We start from the raw sequence: 23,012 nt of genomic DNA on the forward strand, positions 1-23,012 counted from the left end.
TTCATGTTGGTAAACTCGTATCTGACGTGTGAACGATTGGCGAATATGTCTTGGTAACTGTCAACCAATCAAAACACGCGCTCTATTCACGTGATTCATTTGTGTGACACTTCACAAAATGGCGGACGCAAGTCAAGATATACGCGAGGCCACTTTTAAATTTATCGAAGAGGTTCACAATTGTCCGGCTGTGTGGGACGTTTCATCTGTAGTCTTCAAAGATACTAGAAACAAACAAAAGAAAGGAGGAGCTAGAGGACAAACTGAGTTTCGTCCAAACCTTTCTCGCTTTCTGTTTGTTCTCTTCTCTTCTTCTGTTCCATTGTTGTACGTGAGTGCCACTGCACTAAGTCGGTCATGTTACAAATTACTGCGTGTTGTGATTTGACGTGAGTTTGACGAGCGAAGGAACGAGTTTGCCAACACGGGTATACCAACCTAAGTTTGCCGTGTGAAGGCCGCCTTAGATTACTAAACGTACATTTTTATATAGCGGACTGTTTCTAGCTGGCGCCAGTTTCCCCGGTACGTTATCGAGAAAACAGTATTAAGCTTGACTACTATCGATTTTGATGGAAAAATGGAATATGCACCACCATACTCTGCGCCAAATAAAAAGAGCCGGTCGTTAAGAAGTTGAGTGCTTCGAGTGGGCGCGCTATAGAAAACATATGCCTCAAGCAAATTCCATACGGGGAGCACACGTTTCCAAACTGAAATGGTTTTCCGTCCATGAATTATGCAGAGTCGTCGGTCTCAAATGAAAAAAAAGAGATCTATTGGGCCCCTTTTGATACCAGCCTATGGCTGATGGGGCTATCCTTCCTAAATGAAGATGACTTGACTTGACATTGGGATGTTTTGGGGGCGTACCCATTGTCAACTAAAATATTGGGCATTAGTTTTAGCCTCCCTCCTCCCCTCCTCCTTCCCCTTCCCTCCCCACTCAATCCACCCCATCGGGAAAAACTCGGGAATAGAAGTTTTGGATTTAAGATATCAAGTGGCCTGCAATGACCTCCTCCTGTGTTCTGGGTCCTAGTCATAATTTTCTAGGGACAAATAAGAATCTCCGTCGTTCGTGAGTACGAGCTCGAAAAGAAAAGTTACTCCGTTAGCATGTAAATGATTCTGCTTGTACATGTAGATATTTGTAAGCTTTATAGCCAGAACTTGTCTTTTTTGTGTGCCTAGCCTCCCACGTAGACGTCTTAGGCTATTTTGTGCCTAGCTTATGTCGTATTTCTGGGTTTTAGTTTAATAAGAGATACTTTTACGTTTGTCTTAGTGCTTCTAGGAGCTTCCAGGCCTTGGTTATTTTGCTGCCGCCTTTGCTACTACACCAGGTTGATCGTAGAGAAAACCACCAAAATAACATTCGGAGATGATCATGCCTGGGTATCTGTTGGCCAGTTCAGAGCAGGAAAAAAGCGGTCCAAAGTGTATCCGTAACTCCCGTGGTCTGCTACTCCTTCTACTTTTTATGTTATTTCAGTAAGTGTTGCCAGAAATCCATACCGTGTTTTGTTATAGGTTTATAGCTTTGTGCAGTGCTTTTTCTATACATTTTGTATTGTACACTTTGGTCAATCTTCTGTGTTATCTACTTCTGTGTTACCTACTTGTTATCTTCTTTTTGTGTTGTTCTTCAACCACTCTGCGTCTCCGGAGTCAAAATTATATGATCATGAAAGTATTAATTACACACCAGTGTTATGCATTGACAAAATAAAACTGTTAACTGGGCCTGGGGAGAAATCAATTCTTATAATTAAATGGTGACGATTTTTGGCGTGCCAGTCACGCAACAAGCAATTTATGTAGACCTCAACTTTAAGAGCTTGCATTTAAGTTTCTGCAAATGTAGTTTTACGAAGAGTTGACATTTTTCCCCAATGGGAAAATTTTGTGCCCGTTGTCATGAAATCTCAGACTTAGCTTCTTTGAGACTCCTGGCTACTTTTTTAAAGGTTTCACTAAGGTGTTGGCAGATCTCTGACTTGAGGCAGTGGTTTGAGCCATGGGTGGGGACAGGGCTGGTGTCGACTCTCTTAGGCAGCTTAGCAAGGTCTTTTAAACCTTTCGAATTTTCTGACCGGATGCCATACCCTAATGCTCGTCTGTTAATTGAACCCTGAAACCCCTGCAGACTTCTTTTTCTTTCCGATTTCCACGACACTTTGTTCGGATTCCCTAACCTCAGTTTAAATAAAGGCTTTAAATAATTTTTTTTATCAAATCTCCTAATAACAGCGCTAAGCTCTTGAGCTTACGCTTCTTGTTTTTGTTTTTCAGAAATGGATCTTCCAAAGTGATCTGTTTAGAGGACCAGACAGAATTTCTGCCAAATGAGGTCTGGCATTTCTTTGAGTTAATTGTTACATACAATGGTGTAGCTAGCAGTAAAAATAATCACCATTTATATAACAGTATTTATGGAGTACTATTGAAACAGATGGTTAGTGTTGGAGCGGCCAGTGAGCATTTCGCTTGCATCTCATACCATAGATATGCAAAGGTTTTCAACCTTCCGTCATATATGTTGTATGTCAGACCTGCACACCAGCTGGCACACGCTAAAGAGAGTGATCATTACTGAAAATGCTTCAAAATGCATCTTATCCAGGACGGCTATTATTTATACATAACATCTGAGGGTCGTGATACTTTGGCGGATGAGAGAGAGTCCGAGTTAAATAATTGTACTGGATGTCTCTTATTTGCCTTTAGAAAAGATCCTGTGAGAAAGCACACCCTAAAGCCGTAGTGCTCTATTGATTCTATTCAGCCTGCATGGGGATCCACTCGGCTATCGCCTCGTGTATCCACAGCTACTTTAACAATGTTATGACGAAATTCATGATCAATAACAGGACAGTCGCATGAAAAACGGACGTCAAGTTGTTCAATAGATAGCTCTTAAAATATTTTTGTTAAATTTATACAGGTATGTTTGCCAATTATAATTAGAATCAAGATTAATTCCCAAAAGTAATATTCATTTAACGTAATTGTGAGGTTTAATAAACATATTGGAGATGCTGAGATTCACTTTATGAGCTATTCTTCTGCCACAAATCTGTTTTACTCCGTTTTCAAAGCTAATTTTTTAGCATATAACCACTGGCTCGCCTTTTCTAATTTGAAATTTTCGTTGGTTTCGTAATTTAGAATGTTTACAGAATGGAACATTGCAAATCGAGTCTGTAAGTAGAAACGTCCTCCGTAGTATGCTCCTTTACTAATATAAACATAAGAGAAATATGTGTTCGGCGCGCATTGCGCACTACGTCTCAAACTGAGCGATGAAATTTCAAAAAAGTTAAAATCAGACACCCGCGTGATCGTACTTCCACATGTAAGAAATGGCACGCGGATAACAAGTCAGAAAGAAGAATCTTGATTCTAAACCAAATATTGATTATGAATTTCGCAGGTTTTTCTACAAGTAATCGCAAGTAACAGTGCAATGGACGGAATGATGGAGGAAACGGAGGAAGCTAATGAAAACTACAGTTTCAGAAATAACGACAGAGACGAGTACGATGATGATCAATGCAATCATGGCGGCTGTGATGAAGATGGTCATGACGTTACCATTGCCCCTGTTGGTTTAGCTGCTGCTATCGTCGTTGTAGTAGCAGCTGTTATAGTCGTTGGTGTTGTTGTACGGGGTGGCGGCAGTGGCGGCGGTGGCGGTGGTGGTGGTGGTGGTGGAGGTGGGGGTAACGGTGGTGGACCTGGTGACCTAGATCAATATACGCAAGGTGAGGTTATGCGTGTTAGGTAATGTTGTAGCATCAATAGCTTATTAAGCGCAGTTTCCTTTCTCGAACGAGCCTAATTTATAAGCTTACCCTTGAGTCTCTCTCGCATTTGTATTCGTCTTACACCAATAGTCGCGTATTTTATTTGTGGTTAAGTCTGCGGTCCTTAGTTAATAACAGTCAAGAGAAATAAGTTATTCATCATCCTTGTGGAAATTTAATTGATGAACTAATTTGCATCTTAATATGTGACCAGCAACCAGCAGCCCCTTTAAGAGCGATGATCATGAAAGGCAGAATTGTGAGAGTGCGGGTTTTTCCTCCAGTTTAGATTGGTACTCTACTGTACTGAGTTTTCGCTTGACAGGTTTTGAGACATAAGTGTATGGCGTTAATTATATTTTGCTTTAAACTCACAGATTTTCTGTTCGCGACCCCCGGAATTGCATACCAAGTATAGCTGTTTTTGTACAAGACAACCCAAGACAACGCAAGACGCTTTAGGGAGAATCTAGCACAGCTAAATGTTAATCTGACAGTAACAGTGGTGTGTTTTTTTAAGGGCTGTGTTAAAGTTTGACTTTCTTGCTTCTTTGCCTTCCACCACCGCTACTAGGCTTGTACGTAGTCAGTGATTTTCAATCGTTTTTATATGGTTTTAGTGTATCGTTCAAAGGTTGTAAAATTAACATATAATGTAAGTTGTGAGACGTAATATAAGTCAATAAACAGATTTGACAGATATCGATATGTCTTTTTACCTTTACTAAACATCTTTACCAGCCAGTGCTGTTTAACAAACCTGTTATTTTACGGAAGAAGAACAAACTAGACAGAAAAAAATGCAGCTACCTTTAACTACCGAAGCATGCATACAACCCTTTTTTCAGAACCTTAAAATAAACAACTAAAAGCTCACCGGAAATTTATATATCTGTGGTATCAACAATCACTTTAATAAACATGGTATCGTCCTTTACGTAGGCGTGGTTGTTTAACTCAAATAGAGGACAGAAGGTGGGGCTTCCGCTGGCAATATTGGTTTCTCTTCGAGGCCTCTGGAAAGAAGAGCTGCTGGGATCAGGCCTGAACGAGTCGATCACGTGCTCCACGTTATCTTGATCTATTAGCATAAATGTGATCTTCTGTCTGAATGGCCAGCGGAGTAGCACATCATACTGACCGCGCATGAGAACAAAGAATAAAGAGATGTGCGTTCCTTTCCCTTTTCCATCCCCGTTTAGATAGAGGCGCGCGCACATCTTGTAGCCATGGTGACTAGTATAGAAACACGGACTATAGGTAGATACGTGTTGGCCTGTTATTGCCTCATTTCTTCGACGAGCGAAGTCAGTAATCTTCCATATAAGCACACCATCAAAGCTCGAGAACTGTTCTTGCTTAACATATTCTTCCAGTTCCGCTATAGCAAAATTTCTAGCACTTAGAGTATGCTCTAAATACTCTGTTCGTCGCTGAAGTTTTCTTACTTCATCATTAGCAGTTTTAATTTGTGTTTCTAACCTTTTTACTTCCTTATTTTGATTTTGCATCATGGAGTTTAATTCAACTAAAAGAACTTCATGATTAGCTGTCTTAGCATCCTGATTTTCCAGCATTTGTAAAATTTTCTTTGTCTCAGCTAGAGATAGGCGATGCAATGAAGAATTTAAGGGAGTGCTGTCTGGTACTACGTCATCCATTAAACAACGTTTGATGCTCTGTTCTAGATTGCTTATGCGTGTGCCATGCCCTTTCAGTATTGATGAAAAGTTCGAACTTTCACTGATTACTGCATCTACCTTGCGTAATAAACTTTCAATGGTATTACCCATGCTGGTGATGACTTGGGACTTTTCAAAAGCATTGAAATCACCAAGTTTGGAATAAAAGAAGTCTGAAAGTCGTCGGACGAATAAAAGAAGATAGCTTAAATGACGTACTGCTTCTTTATCCTGGTGGTCTCTGCTTTCTTCTCGTTTCATTGTCTGCAAATTAATACATAAGAAATTGCTACTAAATTATCAAAAGGATATCACGCAAGCCATGGATTGGGATACAGATTCATAGTCTGAGCGGCTGCTCAGGGTCAGCGTCATCAACCAGAGCGCGTTGAAATGACAGATATGAAAGCTTTGGTTGAATTAAAATCTGCATAAACGCTGATCGACTTTCGAGCAGCTCTGCCCAGGAGTACAGTATCAGTAATTTGCCAAGCATGACAGGCCGCAGAAATCAGATTTTAAATCTGAATGTCATAAATTATTGCACATGTATTTTGAACCGAAACTTGTAACACTGCTTAAGTCGGCGTCCAACCATTTCTATACCTACATCAAAGTCTTTTTTGAGTTAACTCGTTTCCTTCCATTTTCTCTGTGTTTGTCTGTCTGTCTGTCTGTCTGTCTGTCTTGCTGGCTGGCTGGCTATCTCTCTCTCTGTCTGTAGGCAAATCTCCCTTGGAATAGAATCTATAATTACTCACCTTTCCATGTTTGCATCCTACGCTCTCAAAAGCACAGAGCACCTCAACAGCTTCACAGTCACCATTAACAGCATCAAGGTGGCTTGAAAGCTTAGTTGAAAATAAAATTTCTGATTAGATCAACAGTCGCTCCAAATCTTTTCCTATAACTTCTTATTATGGTAAATATAACGGTCACTATCTAAACGTCTACATATTCATTGAGATATATAAAAGCGTTCAGAACAGAATTATTTCTCTTCTGTTAAAAGGAATCTGGCCGTGACGTCATGATGTAGTAGTAAATTCAAACTTCTTGTTCATTGGAATAGTGTATGCAGTGTTGCGCAATTGTTGATTTGTTACTGACAAAAACGAGGCACTGTGGTTAGTTTACCTGCTTTCGTGGGAGTTTCACAGTTGAACACTTTGGACAGTCCACGGGGTATTCCTCGCAATCATTCTCTTCGTGTTCCTATAGAGCAGAACCGAACAATTGAAGTTGTTTTCAGAAACCAAGACAAAAGCTGGGCGCTGATTCAAAACCATTAGGTAAATGCTCTTTCAATGATGATGTCTCTCTTTTAGTTTAATCCCTGTGTCTTCCTCAGTTTGCAACTATGCATCATTACTCTTGACTCGGCTTATTCCATATTGTTTGGTAGAAAACAAATCAAGAGTTTCAACTTAAAACAGTCTTCTGAAACCAGAACGTGTCTTAGTTTTTCATAAAATATATAGGTCACGATCAGAAAAGATAGTAGACTTTACCTTAAGCTGGTCCGCTGTTGTCATAAGCTTGCAGTACTGACATTGCTGCTGTCTAAACATGCACTCTTCTTCGAGGTGCCGCGATAAGTCTTCTCTCAGCACCAGGACTCCACAACTGGGATACATGCACTGAACCTTGGTATATGGACATTGAGCCTCGTGGTCCTGAAAAAAAGTAAAATACTCAACCCTGGGACGTAGCGGTGCTCTCTCCCAGCAGAGCCTGTTTAGCACTACTGAAAAGGAGTTTTAAAATTGTACTGGAGAAAACAGGTTTCTTTCAAAGAAGATCTCGTAAAAGTACATTTAAACAACGACACCCCATCGGGGATACCAGGCACTCTCTGTCCCCTCCGCTTGGACGTTGGAGAAATTTTACTTAAATTAGTCGTTATAATTTCATATTAGACGTGATTAGCCAAAAATTAATATCTCCTCTTCGGTCCTTTGCCTAAACCTACTTCTACATAATATTATACGTAAGTATCGAACCGACCTAGTTTATAAAACAAAGCGCTAGCTTGGGAAGTTTAGGATCATTCAAACTATAATCAGAGTAATTATAACTGTTATTTACAATACGAACACACCTCGAGATGTCCCAGTTCTCCTGTCCAATTGCAGCCGTCGCTTTGGTTTGTACACTGGACTGGTAACGACAGAATTTCGCGTCGCGCAAACTTGTCTTCGAATATCTAACAATCATAATTATATAAAGCAATTTTAATTAATCAGTTATCTATCAAGTCATAATGAAATGAATCATATCTTGCAATGGGACAATATCTTGATAATGTTGTTAATTAGCTAATTTAATTTATTCAATCAGTAATCTATGAAAACAGACTATGTATAAAGTGGGCAAGAACAAGTTCCCTTTTATTCTAGGTTCAGATCGTGGAAGGGCTTCAACTTGACTGAAGAAAAGTTTCTTTTTCCTTTATGTTTTTTTATGATAGTCTCAGAGGTCGACGATGTTCAAAGTTGACGTAAAGGAAGTGAACCAGTGTGACATACCTTTTCAATGGAGATTTCTGCACTGTCCACCAAGCACTTCGAAGAAGACATTCTAAAACAAAAGAGCATACAATGGGAAATCGTTATGAAATCGATTTTTTTGAGTAAGAAATTAAAGGACCATTCGCGTTTTTTTTAATCTGGGTGGAAGACTCGGCCCAATTCCGCGTTAGGTTCCGGTATGATCAGAAAGGAATGCTTCCTTGACAGTCACCGGATATACTGGGCGGAGATCGCGATAAACATATACTGTTTACCAGCAGGTCAGGGACACCAACCAGACGACAGCGGTCCGTCAGGTCGGAGCCCTCGAATCCACCAAAGCCCATACGACACATCGCCAGCTCAAATTGATGATTTCAACTCATCATAAATCTTCCCAATCCAGGAAGGTGGGAGTGCGGTTAATTAGCCAAACAGTACCTTAGTAATGGTTCTACGCAAGACTTGCAGTATCTATGTCCACAGCTAGTCTGCACCGGATCCCTCAATACATTTCCACAAGAGGTGCAGAGGTATTTAGGATCAAAAGACTTCATGTCTTTTTCGGAAACAACACATGTATAACCAGGCATGATCAATGGATATCTAAGAAAGAAATTTCAACATTAAATTGTCAGTTTCATTTAATTATACGGCATTGCCAGCTGGGAGTGAAGATAATTAATCCTGTGTCAATTTCACAATTCGGGGGGGGGGGGTGCAATCTACAGACAGAAGAGGTACCCTTTCTTATACCTTTAGAAAAAGGTACTCCTTTCACATACTTTCATAACTGGCCCGTATCATGAATAGATTTCCAAAAAGAAAATATTTTTGCCATTTTCATGGAGTTCTTAAAAAATCAAATGATACAGGCATCAGGTGTGTCTGTGCGAAATATTTCAATTAGAGGCCCTTTTCAATTACTAAATGACAGATCTCCCTACCCTTTCATATACCTCAACTTGTGAGATCCCCACCCTTTTATATACCTGAAGCCGGTAAAAGGTACCCCTTTCGGGCGGAGTCGAGCCTTCCCGTCTAGGCTATTATAGGGAATTCCCCCAGCCGGGTGCAGTGCAGCGCTGAGTGCTATGAAGTGCAGAACTGTGAGGTGCCGGCAGGACGAGTTTGTCTGTTTCTAAAGTGAGTAATTGCTGCATATATTAAAGTAGGGAGATCGCCGGCTCTTCTGAACCTCTCTTCAAGCTAGAAACGCCACGTGGTCTGCTTTCTCCGGCAGGGGACATTCATAGACAAAAATTGACTTTGTACGTGAACATCTTGAGACAATGAAGTGAAAATTATGTGCCACGAGGAAATGAGTGCTGCGGCGTGCGGGGTGAAGATATAATTTCTCTCAGGACCTGCCGTATGGGCGGCTTTTTAACTGTCTTCCAATACCTGAACCTGACGATTTAGTGCCGTTACGATAATTATGTCGCGACTGACTGAGGATTCCGTCCGATATATATGCCAAGTCCCAACTCTTTAGCTTAATTTTACAGTTTTCAGACATTTTGGGGTACCTCTTTAACGTTTTAACGTTTTTAACGTATTTATAACAATAAGCGACATTTTTGCGTGACGCTAATGCTCGCATTCAGGACCTGTGCAATTTTGTATTCAACCTCTGGTCGCAACATTTAACATTCAGAATTTTAATGAGCATCAACGGTTTTCGAACATCGCACGAACGTTTTTTTTCGATAATTTTATCGACAAGCGACAAACCAGTTGGATTGTTTCGGCTTTTAAACTTAATATGATTTTGTTTGTATGTAACTACCCTAAATGAAACTTTGTGAACCACGTAGTGAATAATCACGCTTTTCTTATAAAGATATTAGAACCAAACGACGACATGTAGCCGACCCGCGCACTCCAAGTTCTGTTTGTGGTGTTGCAGAACTACCGAGGTAACGACGAACTTCGTGGAGCAAAGAAGAAAAGCAGAAAATATCAAATTTTATCGAATTTATGACATCAAACTTTTCGGTAGTCTGCACAACGCTTAACGTTACGAAGCAAAAATGTAAATTTTACAAATTTCTGGGAATCATGAATGGTAAACTTTCATAGATCTCTAGCCGGCTGAAGAAATTGTAAACTTACCAACGCTGAAACCTGTTTCACCGAGCTCCTGTACAACCCGACAGATGACTCCTAAAGCGGCAGTGTCAGAGTTACCTCGATGTTTTCTGTCTTTTATACCAATTTCTGTACCCCCGAGAGGTTATAAGGGGTTTTCCCTTCTTGAACAGAATGTGAAGGCTTGGCTTCCATTGACAGTGATTGACGTGGGAAATTTCCCCTATAATATTTCCCCGACAGTTCCGGGATAAAACCCCAAAAAAGTTCGAAAGTTCACTTATTCAGTCTGAATCCTTTAAAACCTAAGCTGATTCTATCGCAATTGTACATGTTATATAAGAAGAACGCAGGGAAACAGGAAAGCCTCAACACTTATAAGTCAACCTTTCAGTATTGAATATTGAACATTTAAGCTTGACTAATTGTTTACAAGATCGGCCAGGGTGTAATAGCCGTTTTAATCACCCGCTCGACAAGAGTAACGGTCTCCAAAAGTTGAGACAATTCAAAAGTTCATTTGTAACGTCGACGGTCATGGAGAGTGTCGCTACTTTGGAAAGTTTAAGATACCTGCCTCAGCTGCCTACCTATCTAAAGACTTAGCTACCTTCCTTGACGTCCCTATAATTGACTGAAAGTTCACCGTGAAACAACCTTGAAAAAAATCCGTCGCAGGTTCAGTTGGTATTGAGTAAGCGTTCCTAAGCGTATGGTGCGAAACTGACTAGAGTCCGCAATTGATTATGAGTAAGATCACGTATCTTGTTACAAAAGTATTAGCGGCAAAGTTGCTTTCGTGCTGAAAAAAACCTGTATCCATATAAAAACACAATGAATTGAAAATGACCTCATAAGAGAACTGCATGCATGCTTACGAGTTAATGCGTGCTTCTACAGTTTCGTAATGGTAGTACAAGGGACTTTTTTATTACAGAAAATGCGCACATTCAGCAAATATATTTGTACTTAGTCTTACTCGAGTTTCTATTATCTGAATCTAAGAGGGGGGTTTCCCTTTTAATTGACCTAGCCCACAATAGGCGCCTTCCGCAGGTTGTTTGTCAAGTGTCACAAGTTGCAACCGCTGTATCTTCATTTTCCGTTTCGAATTGCCTGGATGATCATTCGGAAAAAATAGAAATACTCCCTGTTCTAATTTCAGTGGACTGGTAAACGTGTATTTTAGTCGTTATTTGACACTGACAAGACTAACGCAGGGTTACTTTTTGCGGAATTTCACTTAATTGAACTTTCCATTCTTTTCAGAACGTCGCCTTCCCCGTCAGCCTCGTTTTGTTTATGTAAATTTATATACCGTAGTTTTAAGTAATCCAGCTAGCTCTAACTTTCATTGATTTTTCTGCGGTGTAGGATTTACCCGGGCTCAGAGCAAACTGATTTACTAAGCCGACGTACTGATCTGTGCTGTGCGGAGAATGTTACGACTGCAGCGATTTTTGGCTACGGGAGTTATTGATTCTCTTAGTCAAATCTAAATAGTCTTCCTCGGTAGCAGGTATATTTTGTAGTTGCAGGCTGCGGTCGGAAACGACCTGTTAATTCGTGTTGAAAATGGATAAACCTCAATATCTAAATGCTAGGCGCAAGCAACCAAGCTAATTTTTTAACCTGCGACCTGCAACCCGCAAACTATATCTGCCTCATCCTCGGCTTCTACGTGGTCTTGTTATTATTATTATTATAATTTTTATTCTCATAGTCGAGCTTGAAAATGCAGACCAAATTTTCCGCCGAATGATTAAGCGTGGGAGATCAAGCGTGGAAAGAGTCGTTCCATTATAAACATAATCGGTCTAACTATGAAGCACTATAAAGTTTCTCATCTATAACAGTGCTCTTCTAGCTTTTCTAATCCAAACTCGGATTTGGTGATGGAGCAAAGTGGCCCGACAATCACTATTGATCCTCCGCATTCCTTAGCGGCATCGAATGACTAGAAATATTGGCACCCTCTCTGGGCGAAATTTATGCTCGTCCATCACCGATGGGAGCCACAACAGAAACTGAAACCTGAGAGATCAAGCATAAAAAGAGTAGCGTACTTTGGCTAGTCACACACGGAGGTTAGCCGACGCCATGGCAACATAGGATCAGCAAACAATAGACTTTGAAGTCCGACATTAATGAAAGTATTGAATATAAGCAATATTCAGTGAACTTTGCAAAATGAGTAGATATGAAAGTTCTGACGTTTCTTGCCAATGTCTGCACAGTTACTTTATGTTACATTCAAATTTCACACAATTCCCGACGTGTAATATTTCTAGGTGAAATAGAATATGGAGGGAGCTAGAGCTCAAGTACAAGCACGACACTGAAGCACTTTCCTTCAATTTTGCCGTCGAAGGCCTAGTCGGTAATCTTGGAACTGTTAGCATGGCTAATATATATGGCGACGCACATGGCAACACTAACATTATGTAGTCTTCAGTAAATATACCTGACTTTGATAACTGCCCCTGGTCTGTATAGGGACTCTCCAATACTACACTGTCTGTCTCCGATACTATACCTGTCTCTCCAATTTTAGCCGGCAGCCTGCGCTTAGCCTGCCAAGGTACAGGTACGTATACAGCAGAGTGGGGAGTTTGGCATGCGAAAGGGAGAAAATTAACCACGCCATTAGCTGCAAAAAGTCCTCTCGTTCAAGATAATTTCCTCTGCTGCATATTCCGTGACTGATGCTAAACCAAGGAAACCGAGATTGTTTACACGGCATAAGTGTAACTGAAACTAACAGCAATGTATATATATATGGTGAACGTTTGTCGAGCCGCGATACATGCACTGTCACGAGAAAGAGTTTGATACAGTATGCGAAAGCCAGGAACTGCGGATCCTGTAGCCATATACTTATACTTCTGGATAAATAGTTTACGAGAGTATTTTTCGAGCGTGAAAGAAGTTTTGACTAGCACATGCACACAAGAGTTAACTGAAAAATTCAATTCCAAACGCAAAGCTAAGTTCAGTGTAAGAGAAAGTAAAAATTTGAATCAGTATTCAAGTTCTTCTTTCGTTTTGTTTTGCTTTGTTTTCGATTTGTTTGTTTGTTTTGCACCATTTAGGAGAAGTCAATAACATTTCGGATTTGTAACATTCACTTGCAGGGCTAAAAGAATCTGCAACCTTAGTAGGGAAATTATTCAGAATATTGTTAAGTTACGCCAAAATACAATGAGCAGCTTTAGTAAGACCTTTAGTAAACCGGACTGCAGTTCCATTATAGTTGTCGCGATCGTTTGCTAATTTGCACCCCGGGATAAGGGGAAATACCAAACTTGAAATATCACTTTCAATTTCACGTCCGGAACAAATTTGAAGCAAATTCTGCCATCACAGTATAAGCGACGAAGACTTAAAAATTAACGTAAAAATGACAGACGCTGATCAATTTTTAAAAGATACATTAGTTTCTTACTTAACCGAAGTCGTAATTTTCTGCAGTCAACAACACAACAATCAACCGGCTTCGACTGTCACGCAGTTCAGGGGATGTAAGTTCTTAGCGTGACAAAGGCCTATGAAGACAAGACAAGGACCTCTAAGGTATTCCGCATATCTCATCAGAACAAGGCTAGCCGGGGGTTTAGGGTCTACGGTCTCTACCGTACACAGAGCTACGTAAAGGGATGGTTTGGGTAAATTGGATATCCATATACAGTCAAACCAGTATCAAGCGGACACTTATATTCCGTTTATCAAGCGGGCAACAGCACAAGTTCCATATTTTCACTCACATTTACTGCATGTAAATACCTGTATTCAACGGACTCCTCGACTAGTCTTATTTGGCTTTAATATGTCTAACCGGCGTATTTTTCCTTCTCTTTTTCTAACCGGTATACACTGTATACTAAGAAGTCCTTTTTCCCCTTGCTTTTTTTTTCTTTTTTCTTAAGGCGGTAGTTCAAGGCCACTACAACCCCCCGCGCAACCCTGTCCACACTGTTGTGTTCTTCAAACGCGAAACGACTCCACTTTTTAGAAACAACCTTTAATACACAACGACTAACTGTAACTGACGAGAAAATTACAACACACATGGTTTTAGAACGAAAACGAATGTTAATAGATTTCATGACAGTTCTCGGTTACGTAACTCCCGAGAGGTTTAAAGTTAATTAACATAACACTCCAGTTATTTGGATGTTGGAAACATCCGTCTGATCTTTGGTCACTGCGAAGGACTATTTAATATTAAAATAGCATCGGAAATGATATAACGCATATACTAATTGCGTCAAACTCCCAACCCGACCTCTGTTCTGTCAGGCTATGAAGCGGAGGTGATTCTCGAGTGTCACAAGCAAACCATAAGACTTCTTTTGAACAGTTACCTGGGGAAATACCTAGCAAAAGCAACTTTGCACGATTGTCTGATTACCTGCATTTCCGGCGACTCCAAGACGTGTTGATCCTCCGACAGCAATGTTGGCCGTTTGGAGCTTTGTCGTTTACACGACGGCTTACAAATTAATTTTGAAATCGTCTCTGAAGACCTCTCTGAAAAGAATACAGTATATGTCCGCTAGTCAAACTCAGAAAGATGCCTTTGACATTACGTTTCAGCTTTTGCGCTCATCATCAGATAAAGAAATCTTAGTACCTGACTACAACACTCGATAGATTGAGCTAGTCGACGAATCGAAGTTCCGCGAATTACTAATTCTAATTTGAGCACAGTATGGAAATGATACACGCGGTTCTTTCGAGTATCGTAAATTAAAATAACCAATCCTTGTTTTCAGTACAATAGCGCGCAAGTATCCGGTAAATGGTGATCCTAAAAGCGCTCACATACTACAAACCTTTTTCACTTCAGCAAGAGCAAATCTCTTACAAACAACGCAAAAGAACGATGCGTGACAAACGGGCTATTTTCACGCTAGTGTAGGGAAACTTACTAAAAACAGTCGCCAAGAAGTGCCTTAGGATTTTTATCCGAACGGGTCTCTGCCGGCCGTATTGAGAGTTGGTCACTTCAACAGAATCTAAATATGGCTGAGCGTTTAACGATTAAGGTAATTCCCCTGAAATAAAACTGGCAATAGATTTTTGTTCAAACTTTGTCCACTGAATATTTATCATATGAGAACTTTAATTATAAAATAAAAGGGGCTGCCCATGCTCGTTAAGGAGCAGTGAGGCATTGAAAATGTCCCATTTTAGGATTATTTAATGCTTATTACAAGAACGAATTCCAAGTTGTTGTAAAATCTTTGTGAGCCCGGACTCATGAAAACACGCCTCAAACTACAGTCAATACTTGTGTCGGACACAAATAAACTTCAGTAAATTTGATTTTGACAGACAGCTGAATCCTTGTTAAAATATTGGAACCAAATTGTTTGCCACGGCTATCAAACTGCAAATACAAAAGACTACAGTGCAGCTGCTATTTTCCTCATTCCTTAAATTTTCAGCAATAGAAATCAGATCAGTCGACAGAAGCTAGTGCTACGCCTACGTTTGATGATAAATAGCCTCTGAATTTTTTTCCTCACCCCTCGGGAACCCGGAATAGTGCAGCCACAGTTTTGCCGAATGGCACAATCTTATATATACAGCCCATTTTATTTCCAGCTTTCCGTTGTTGGGGCTGCTTTCCTAAGAACAAACAAATATTCACTATACCTCTTTGTAAAGCAAACAGGAAGCCTCAAAGGAACACCAAAGGCGGAAGTAGATGAACAATCTCTAAAACTCCGTTCAGCGAGTTGGAGTGATATGAAAACTGGTGTGCGCTTCATGCAGTATATCATGGATTTGAAAAAGGCCAAAATTAGTTTAACACATTTAATTTGCTCTCATTACTATCACTGACCATGAAATGCAAGTATTGTTTAAATCGTCAGTGCTTCTCCGTTAAAATTAAAAATTAACAACACCAAACTGCAGGGAATCTGTCCTTCTGTAATTGCTTTGCGAAAAGCACAAGTTTGAACTAACCAAAGGAATATACGTATGCGCTCTTTGTGCTCGACACGCAATCTTTTCGTGTGACGAGTCCAAAGAGCATCTAGCCTGTATGCATAAAAATCGGCAAGTATAAAATCTCTTCCGTCTCATCGCATTTGAAACAGATGGTTTAATAGACCAATAAAATTCAGCCTTGAACAATAGACCTCAGTACGAAGCTGTGGGGTATGTCTACAGAGTTTGTGGAGTTTATTCCCCAGAGCCTCGTGCTGAGGTCTATTGTGTTAGGCTGAATTTTTTAATATATCGAAAGTGTGCTATTCTTGGCAGCCAAAGTACAATTCATCAAGCACGTGCCTAATTTGGTTAGTGCGTGTTTTCATATCAAAGTGCTTGCCGGGATAGGGTATTTTCCCTGGACATCTTTTATACAGTTCCAATTCCCTTTGCACGGAAGTTCGTTCTTCAGCGACAGTCGCTATTTATCTGTTAATTCCGTTGTGAGTTCTACGCTCCCATCTAAAAGGATACATACAAGACACTTTCCGCTAACTGAATCGATCACGGGCAGTTCTGGACTCGTTCTATTATCCTTAGAAGTGTGAACTACGATTGCCAATCATGATCCCATCTAAAGATGACGTCTTGAAGATGCCGGCTTTAAAGACACTGCGACGAATGAAAAAAAGTTCAAGAAATTGCTGCAATCAGAGCCCAGGTGATTTTCAGATCTTTGTCTTCTGTTAGTGAACAATTTACGCAGAGACGTCGGCTGCATGTGTTCTGCCAGCGAAGTGTATGGATTTGTTGACATGCCAGCGTTGTATTTGATACGGTACGCGAACTCATATTGTTGAAGCCTGAAGAAATAATTACTGGCTAAATATCCAGCTGTAGCTACAATTGTAGTTGTAAAGGCTGTCGGCAAGGCACGATACTTGGAATCAACAATCCACTTGTGTATATGTAAGCATAAAGCCATAAAGTGCGGAACGATTTCCGAGAATTCAGTCAGTCGACGTTTCAGTGAGGCGTTTCTAAGAAAATGACCCGATTATAGACATTTTTATTGGGGGACAATTCATTCGTTTGTGTACGATTATGCGTGCATTTCTTCTAGCCGCAAGTGAGGCCTGATGCATGCGTCGAAATCGCTACATTCTGCAAAGGAAACAGAAATTCGGCTTCATACTTATGAAGCAAGACAAGTTTAATTAAAAGGAGGTTCAGAAATCATACAATTTAAGCCGTTAGCTACGTATTTTGCGGCGAGTGAAAACAAACACTGCATATCGCAATCAAAATCAAAACTTTTCGCTGAAAGTAATCCGTGGCTAGTTAGAACAAACTCTAACAAATCTTGACCACGATTATTGTCTTACCTTACACCGGCGTTTTCCAACATAATATCGCTCATAAATTGCCTAAAGTCGTTCCGGTTCAAAATCGACAATTTCGCAGCCAGAGGTGAAGAAAAACGCTGACATAATTGAAAGCGCCAAAGCCGCGGAGTTTATTGGTTTTCCAAATTTGCAAGCAGAGTCTGGTGTGAAACACTCATGGATCAGTTCTACCTGTCCTACTCTGATGCTACTAATAACTGTATTACAGAAATTAAATGTCGAGCAACGATTGGTAAACAAGTTGTGTCCTTATATACTGAACAGGTCACCAAAGGACGTGTTTAAAACACGGAATGACGAAATGACGAACTTCACTACGGTTAAAACTCAATCTGGAAATTAAAACAGGTGTCTCTAGGGGTTAACCCTTACAACTATTGAGAGGTAAACACTGTCGAGTCAGTGATATTTAAGCTAACCGTAGTGCCATTTTCCCATGTAGTCAGTGTTTTAAACACGCTCGTCACCACAGCAACTGTGTAACATGTTAAAAACAACCTTAACTTTCGATTTATGTGCTTATATTTTTGTTATGAAATAGTAATATGCCGTAGCAGAAATTGAAAGTAGTTCAAAGTTTAAAAACGTTCGTGAAAGGGTGGTTAAGAGCCACCCTAAATTTCTGAAAATTTGAGATGGCCTTGAACACTCCACAGAATTATTTTAAATTTACAAAAAGTAGTATTTTCGTAGCATGTAAAGTTAAAGAGGTTGTACGGTTGTTATGTTATCTTATCGCATCATGATGATTACCATATCTTGTTCACATTACTTGACAAAGACTGCTGCAAGGCACCTTTAATTTGACAGGATCTAGAGGGAAACAGTTCCAATAAGCTAGCTTTTCAGATTGTCGACCATACCGTAAAAAAAAATGCGACATCTTACCGGAAAAATCAGTTTCACTGTTTGTTCTCGAAAAGGAAATGTGCCTGAGGAAGCTGACTAAGTGATCGTTCCAAATGGTGGACTGTAATTTGAGTTTCCGTGATCACACACATCACTATCCATCCATCAAGATTACTATACCACATTGCCCTAAACCAATCAGATAAAAACAAAGTGCTTTTAGTTAAACTTGTAGTTGCCTAATTCAAGCCTAAACTTGATCACTTGAAGTTCATGTTGCTGGCTTTTAGTTTAACGACACTCCAAGGTGCTAAAGGATCAGTGGCTTGTTGTTTCTTATTTTGAGAAAATTGTTGCTCGAGACATATTGTTAGATTCATCATTCTATCTAAGCATGGTTATATTGAAAAACTGGAAACAATTTGAAAATTAAAAAAACTAAATGATTTTTGACGTATTGGATATATCTATATATTTATGACCTCAGTTAATTTTAAATTCAACAATGTGTGGTTCATTTTCTTCAAGTAAGTTTTTTTTTTCAATATTTATCTCCAGACAGTAATAAGTATTAATTGACTAGGGATAAATTGGAAAAATGTTTACTGACCCGATTTAAAGGAACCACATATAGTTGGAAAAAAAAATACTGCAGAGATCAAAATTTGACTACGACTATTTCATATTTAGCCAATCCAACTGAATATTCTGAAAATTGTAAAGTGCAACCATTTTGAATTTCATATTGCAGTAATATCCCGAAATGGTCGTTTTTGTACTTGCTGCACTGAAAGTAAATTATACCGGTGAGTTACCAACTTTATTATATGGTTAGGTCCGTGAGCGGGCAAGATGAATCAAATCCTGCGCTGTGATTGGCTACCCGAACGGGCAAGATGGAGCTTTCTCAAACTCATTAATAATTCATGAGGTCAACTACCAACCACAGGATGTATACCACATCACGTGCATGTGTTTGGATACCCAATGAAAAACAGTAAACCACTCTCCAGTTAGAGTGGTATATACCACTAAAATATGCACAACTTGCACAAAATCAATGAATATTTATTACTCAGAAGTAAGCTTTTACAATGTGTCTCCTTTTGTTTTCAAAGTCACACCCATTCGCGTTGCTTCCTTCATTTCTGCATCCAAAACACACCGAAATGTCACAAACCTAGGAAAGCGAAAGAAAAAAAGTAGTATTAAAAACAATGCACACAAGTAGTTTACGCGAACCAAATTTTATCCCCAAAAAATGTAACTTACCCTCGGTCGGACATGTCCAAAGGGTTCAATGCAGCACTTCCATTTACTTCAGAAAGGTGGCGCTTCAGTCCGCAAATAATCGAGTACAACTTACGGGAAGGATAACGTTCCCCAGAAGAATTGTTTACTTCTTGAACGAACTTCGACAGCCAGTAGTTGAGACTGCATGCAGGCATATCTGTAATGGCCGTTTCCAAAGTTTGCACTCTTTCTTCAAAGTCTTTCGTGGTAAAAAGACCGCCGGGTTCCAAAGTACAGGACTTCACTAATCGATGCGGTTTCCATTCCCCGAAAACCTTACACGACCATTTGGCTTTATAAGCTGTTGATTTTGGTACTGCATTATCAACACTTTTCTTCTCATCCTCCACACTTTTCGGCTACCGAAATCTCTCGAACGACTTTCTTGCGATATACATCCTGACTGAACGACAACTTGTAAATGCTGGCAACCCCAGCAACTTTCACGTCTCAGAATAAATTAAATCGCACCATAAATGCAAATTAATTACGCCGGTAAAAAATATCATTGATATTGAAATTATCGAGGAAGGAATGTTAGACAGCAAACAATTCTAATTGGAAGTCTTTGTTTATTATTTCTTTAAGAGTGATCATGAGAAGTTATTTCCAAAACTCGTGCTTCGTGTTTCATCGGGGTATCCAAACACCTCGAAACAATAAAAGCACGAGGCCGTAGGCCGAGTGCTTTCATTTGTTTCTCGGTGGTTGGATACCCCGATGAAACACTCGCTCTCGTTTTGGAAATAGTACATCTTGCCCGCTCGGGACTACCCGCCGTATCCAGCAAGAAAAATTTCCCCGGAAGCCATATAATAAATCCTTTATTGACCAAGCTTGTTCGGTCAAGATGACTGGATATTGGCCTCGTTCTTTTTTTGCGAGTTTATGGACCGAGACGGAGTCGAGGTCCATAAACTCTCAAAAAAAGAACTTGGCCAATATCCAGCCATCTTGACCTCACACTTGGTCAATAACCCATATATCTTGTCACGGATGTGAAAATATTTTAGGAACTTTTTCGAGTAAATGTCAAGACTAAAGCAAACATAGAAATCTTGGTAATTTCAGGTAAAATATAAATAAAAGAGTCGAAAGAGAGTCATATGAGAGGAAACTGGTGTACGTGTTTTGCTATTGTGCCATTTTATTTAATTTCCTTTGCTATATTCAGTTCAAACTGGCAAAATGTGGAGGAAATCTCACTTCCCTGATCTATCAATTTATCTATCCTCTGTTGGAAATGAATGGCTGCCATCGATGTAGCAGTGTTTCCTATGGAGCGTTTTTACTCAACTTCACGTCAGCTATTTTGCCTCGATGCTCCCGAACAATGAAATTACCGTATCTAATGCAAATATTTGTTATTGTTTGGGAACACCAACAGGGTGTCGGTGAAAACGCTCGTTCGTGATCATGATGTCAGTGTATCCAAGCAGGACTAATGCACATCTTACTTCCGTCTTACTCGTTACCAGTTTCTTCCCCCCAACTATTTAAAGTCCCTAAAACTCACCGCAACGAGCAACCACAGAATGTATGATGGGGAGAATAAGTCCAAAAAGGCAAAAAGCTCTATCGATAATAAAGGAAAACAATGATTGCAGAGAAAAAATATAAACGTACGATCTCAAGAAGGAAGGGATTGCTTCAATACAGAATCCAGGCTACTCACCTCAGTGGGAAAATGAGGCGAGGTGACAAGAGGGAAAGAGAATCTGTACATCAAGGATAACAATTCAACTGTTTGGCTTCAAGTGAAAAAAGATACAATTCTTATACATGTATATAGGCACTTCTATAGCAGGACACACTTGTCGGATAGTGCAAAATAATAGCGGCCACGAGGCAGAAAATGAACTGCCATAATTCTGACAAGCGTCGCCAAAACGTAGTCGCAGCTTTGCCGCTTTTGCACGGCCTTAAGACGACACGTATAAAAAGGCACTTCGGCCTAATGTTTGTGTTGTTGTCGCCATTTTTGTTAAGGGGAGTTCATACAAATGCATTGATTAATGATTGTTGTCTTTGTCTTTGTTCCTAAGTGGCAATTACTCGAACTAAATCAAATGAAATCAACAATCTGAGTGGTCTCGTCACCTCCAAATTAAGCTTTTCCGTCCAACTGAGCATTTACATATGCGTACTCATTTGCATACACGTAGTTTTTAGGATTGTTTTTTACGGCTTAGTTATTTTATTAGTTATTTTATTTTACCCCTGTTTTAAAATTATTGTAAAGCGCTATTGGATAGCGACAGAAATAGCGAGATATAAATAAAGTATTATTATTACTTAGCAAAATAACCCATATTAATATAGATAATCCATATTAGTTTTTGTATCGTCGTGCGCAATGCGTAGGTGTCCAACAGAGTGATTCTTAAATTTTTAAAAAAGTTCACATTGGACACGAAATTGATCGTTCTTCAATTTTCTAAGAATTGGGCACGTGGATAACTAATCAGAAAGAAGAGACTTATAGCTAAAACTATATTTATGGTTACAAACATTGCAGGTTTCTCTTGGACTAATCTGAGTAACAATGCAACAACTTACGGGATGATAAAGGAAACGAAGGAAGGTGACGAGAACTGCAGTTTGAGAAATCATGATGAGGACAAGTACGATGATGATCAAAACAATCATAGTGGTTGTAACAACGAGTATTATGATGTTACCATATATTTTGCTGCTGTTAGAGTAGTTCTCGTTGTTTCTGCTGGGTACGCGATTGTTATTGTTGTTGTTGTTGTTGTTGTTGCTGTTGTTGTTGTTGTTGGTGGTGCTGTTGTTGTTGTTGTTGTCGTTATTGCTTTAGCTGCTGCTATCGTCGTTGTAGTAGTGACTGTTATCTTCGTTGGTGTTGCTGTAGCCGCTGGTGGTGGTGGTGGATCTGGTTGTTCTGGTGGCGGCTTTACTAGTAAGAGTGGCAGCATTGGCAGCAGCGGCGACATTGTTGGTAATTGTGGTAGTGGTGACAATGATAATGGCCGTGATGGCATTGATGTAGGTGATTTTGATGATCATTGTTGCTATTGTGATGATGATGATGATGATGATGATGATATTAATAGCGATGATGGTGGTGGTGGAGCTAGTGGTGGTGGTGGTGATGGTAGTGGAGGTAGTGGTGGTGGTGATAACGGTGGTGGTGGTGCTGGTGGTAGTAGTGGTGGTGGTGGTGGTGAAGGTGGTGGTGGTGGTGGTGGTGGAGGTGGTGGTGGTGGTGGTGGTGGTGGTAGTGGTTTTGATGATCGTGATGGTGATGGTAGTGGTGGTGGTGGTGATGGTGGTGGTGGTGGTGGTGGTGGTAGTGGTGGTGGTGGTGGTAGTGGTGGTGGTGATGGTGGCGATGGTGGTAGCGGTGATGGTGGTGGTGATGGTGGTGGTGGTGATGGTGGTGATGGTGGTGGTGGTGATGGTGGT

The 23,012-nt window shown here is 40.1% G+C and overlaps 3 protein-coding genes across 5 annotated transcripts in view; 2 read left to right on the top strand and 1 right to left on the bottom strand.

Moving 5' to 3' along the window:
* The window catches only part of LOC110051603 (uncharacterized), a 12,328-nt gene extending 7,819 nt beyond the window's left edge, over positions 1-4,509 (top strand). For both annotated transcript variants that reach the window (XM_089275199.1, XM_089275198.1), the window contains exons 2-5: positions 1,289-1,494; positions 2,296-2,353; positions 3,437-3,767; positions 4,187-4,509. In XM_089275199.1, coding sequence (XP_089131325.1) covers positions 1,385-1,494; positions 2,296-2,353; positions 3,437-3,767; positions 4,187-4,227 — 540 coding nt within the window. In that variant the 5' untranslated portion in view covers positions 1,289-1,384 and the 3' untranslated portion in view covers positions 4,228-4,509. The remainder of the gene's footprint in view (positions 1-1,288; positions 1,495-2,295; positions 2,354-3,436; positions 3,768-4,186) is intronic.
* Positions 4,510-4,511: 2 nt separating this feature from the next.
* Positions 4,512-16,360, bottom strand: LOC110051605 (TNF receptor-associated factor 2-like). Of its 2 annotated transcripts, none has more exons than XM_089275196.1 (8): positions 14,504-16,360; positions 8,443-8,607; positions 8,020-8,071; positions 7,593-7,697; positions 7,003-7,167; positions 6,629-6,706; positions 6,253-6,342; positions 4,512-5,755 (listed from the first exon to the last, which is right to left on the bottom strand). In XM_089275196.1, exons 2-8 carry the CDS (start codon positions 8,592-8,594, stop codon positions 4,694-4,696), a joined length of 1,704 nt encoding a protein of 567 aa, XP_089131322.1. In that variant the 5' UTR covers positions 8,595-8,607; positions 14,504-16,360; the 3' UTR covers positions 4,512-4,693. The 2 variants fall into 2 exon arrangements, with proteins under 2 accessions (XP_089131322.1, XP_089131321.1); XM_089275195.1 differs by lacking the exon at positions 14,504-16,360 and adding an exon at positions 10,117-10,275.
* Positions 16,361-16,423: 63 nt separating this feature from the next.
* On the top strand, positions 16,424-22,930 carry LOC149102243 (uncharacterized). The gene is made up of 4 exons (XM_089274549.1): positions 16,424-16,756; positions 22,102-22,824; positions 22,859-22,869; positions 22,919-22,930. The coding sequence occupies exons 1-4, from the start codon at positions 16,660-16,662 to the stop codon at positions 22,928-22,930; spliced, it is 843 nt and encodes a 280-aa protein (XP_089130675.1). The 5' UTR covers positions 16,424-16,659.
* Positions 22,931-23,012: the final 82 nt, after the last annotated feature.

Source organism: Orbicella faveolata, unplaced genomic scaffold (assembly GCF_042242905.1).
Source record: "Orbicella faveolata isolate gen_17 unplaced genomic scaffold, um_ofav_v1 contig_36, whole genome shotgun sequence".
Lineage (NCBI taxonomy): Eukaryota > Metazoa > Cnidaria > Anthozoa > Scleractinia > Merulinidae > Orbicella > Orbicella faveolata.

Bases quoted from the DNA above. Each gene is read 5' to 3' on its own strand.
- LOC110051605 (XM_089275196.1), bottom strand. From the start codon at position 8,594: ATGCCTGGTTATACATGTGTTGTTTCCGAAAAAGACATGAAGTCTTTT. The intron at 8,072-8,442 runs GTACTGTTTGGC...CTTTTGTTTTAG, and splicing joins TGCGTAGAACCATTACTAAG to AATGTCTTCTTCGAAGTGCT. The intron at 6,707-7,002 runs GTAAAGTCTACT...TCTGCTCTATAG, and splicing joins CAACAGCGGACCAGCTTAAG to GAACACGAAGAGAATGATTG.
- LOC149102243 (XM_089274549.1), top strand. From the start codon at position 16,660: ATGATCCCATCTAAAGATGACGTCTTGAAGATGCCGGCTTTAAAGACA. The intron at 16,757-22,101 runs GTGATTTTCAGA...CAAACATTGCAG, and splicing joins TTGCTGCAATCAGAGCCCAG to GTTTCTCTTGGACTAATCTG.